The sequence below is a fragment of the Macrobrachium nipponense genome, chromosome 36 (assembly GCF_015104395.2).
Source record: "Macrobrachium nipponense isolate FS-2020 chromosome 36, ASM1510439v2, whole genome shotgun sequence".
In the NCBI taxonomy this organism is placed as follows: domain Eukaryota; kingdom Metazoa; phylum Arthropoda; class Malacostraca; order Decapoda; family Palaemonidae; genus Macrobrachium; species Macrobrachium nipponense.
Genome location: NC_087220.1, coordinates 65208950 through 65210616, shown reverse-complemented (window position 1 = coordinate 65210616; position 1667 = coordinate 65208950). Strand labels below are relative to the sequence as shown.

Genomic DNA, 1667 nt, shown 5'->3' with positions numbered 1-1667 from the left:
TCTCGCTGACTGGGACTTTCATGTCCCTCCAAATTATCGTCCTCACCTCCGTGCCAGCGTACGTCGTCAACGTCGGCTCCAAGTTCCTCCAGTTCTGCTTCGCTTGTCTTGCGATCTGTGCTGACCTCGACTTTTAGGTCAACAGATTCCTCTGGAGGCCCACTCGCTTCATCAGTTCCAAGACTGGAGACTGTCTTCCTTTCGAAATCTTCCTTTTGATGGTGTGAGTCCTCTTCCTCCTTAGCTCCCTTTCCTTCTGTTTGAGAGAGAAGATCCATCAGTTCCCTGTTCTCTTTTCTCAGCTCTCCCTCGTACGTTAAATGTCTTTCAATCGCTTCGTATAGTCCAGCGATTTCTGCCTTCTGGTTCTCTATTTGGTCCCGATCCAGCCGCAACCACACTTGAGCGACTCGTAGATCTTCTTGGGCCACCAGGAGCTCCTTCTTCACTTCCTCGCGTTCTCTCCTCTCCCTCTCGAGGGCTTCCTTCAACAACGCGTTCTCTCGCGCGAGAGAGCTGTCCATCGGCGGGGCCTGTCTTTCTTCGTTTCTCTCCAGTCCTCCTCCTCTTGCAGGCGTCTGTGTCGACACTTCCATACGTTCAGTCTCGTCGTCCTCAGAGGAGCCCATAGGAACAGCAGCCCCCTCTTTTTTCTCTTCTCTCCTGCAACTAGGAGGCTGCTCGACCTCTTGACGGTCCTCCTTAATCCTCTGGTCGATCAGCTTATTGACGATCTCGAATAGTTGGCCATTTTGTTTCCTAGTCTCCTTCATGTCCTCCATCAGACATGTAGCAATGCCAGTCTCAGCACGGAGACCAGGAAGGCCAGTCATAAAAAGATAAAAAATGTAATACACAACACCTTGTGTGATGTGTCCAAACAATAACATTGTATTATTTAATAGTGCCATTTTCTTCGGGGCTTAGCTTTGGTGTGAAACTCTCTCTAGCCCTAGTTTCGAAATATGCCGCTGGAGTCTTCCTCTGCGTCTTCACGCCAATGACGTCACAAGTCCTCCCTCCATCCCTCCCTACCTCTCTTCACTGACGACACTCCAAAAGATATCCCGAGGACTTTCCCGGAGGATCCAGGACTCTCGCAGGAATCCGAGGACGATCTAGGCATGTATGGGGCCCCTTCTCCGGAGGAGAGACATTTATGGCATCTGGTAGCAAAAGTCAGCCTAGAAAAAGAACAAAAAATCTCTCGAAAGACGTCAAAAATTAAGAGATATTTGATTTTATCATTTGGAAATAAGAGAGGTTACTGAAGATTTATCGACTTTTTGAGCCCAGAAGAAAACTTTTGCGTCCATGAGAGAGAGTGCCAGATCTCTCTCTCTCTCTCTCTCTCTCTCTCTCTCTCTCTCTCTCTCTCTCTCACATATATATATATATATATATATATATATTTATGTGTATGTATGCATGTATATATACAGCTATGTATATATATATATATTTTCAAGTATATATTTTATTTCTTTATTTATTTAATATAGGTTTATTTATTATATTTTAAATAGAGTATATATACCAAGGATAAAAGGCCCATTAATATTTCGGTGGTCTGACTACCACCCGCATCAAGTTTCACTACTGGATAAGGGTGGAAGTGGGTCCATCGAAATATAATTAGTCCTAAGGTTTAATCCAGATTGTTTTAA

At 44.8% G+C, this 1667-nt stretch overlaps 1 protein-coding gene across 1 annotated transcript in view; it reads right to left on the bottom strand.

Annotated features, from left to right (window-relative positions):
* LOC135203477 (trichohyalin-like) overlaps window positions 1-833 on the bottom strand; it is a 1875-nt gene extending 1042 nt beyond the window's left edge. Inside the window, exon 1 of the mRNA XM_064233200.1 lies at window positions 1-833. This exon is cut by the window's left edge and continues 1042 nt beyond it. Within this exon, the coding sequence (XP_064089270.1) occupies window positions 1-833 (833 nt within the window).
* Window positions 834-1667: the final 834 nt, after the last annotated feature.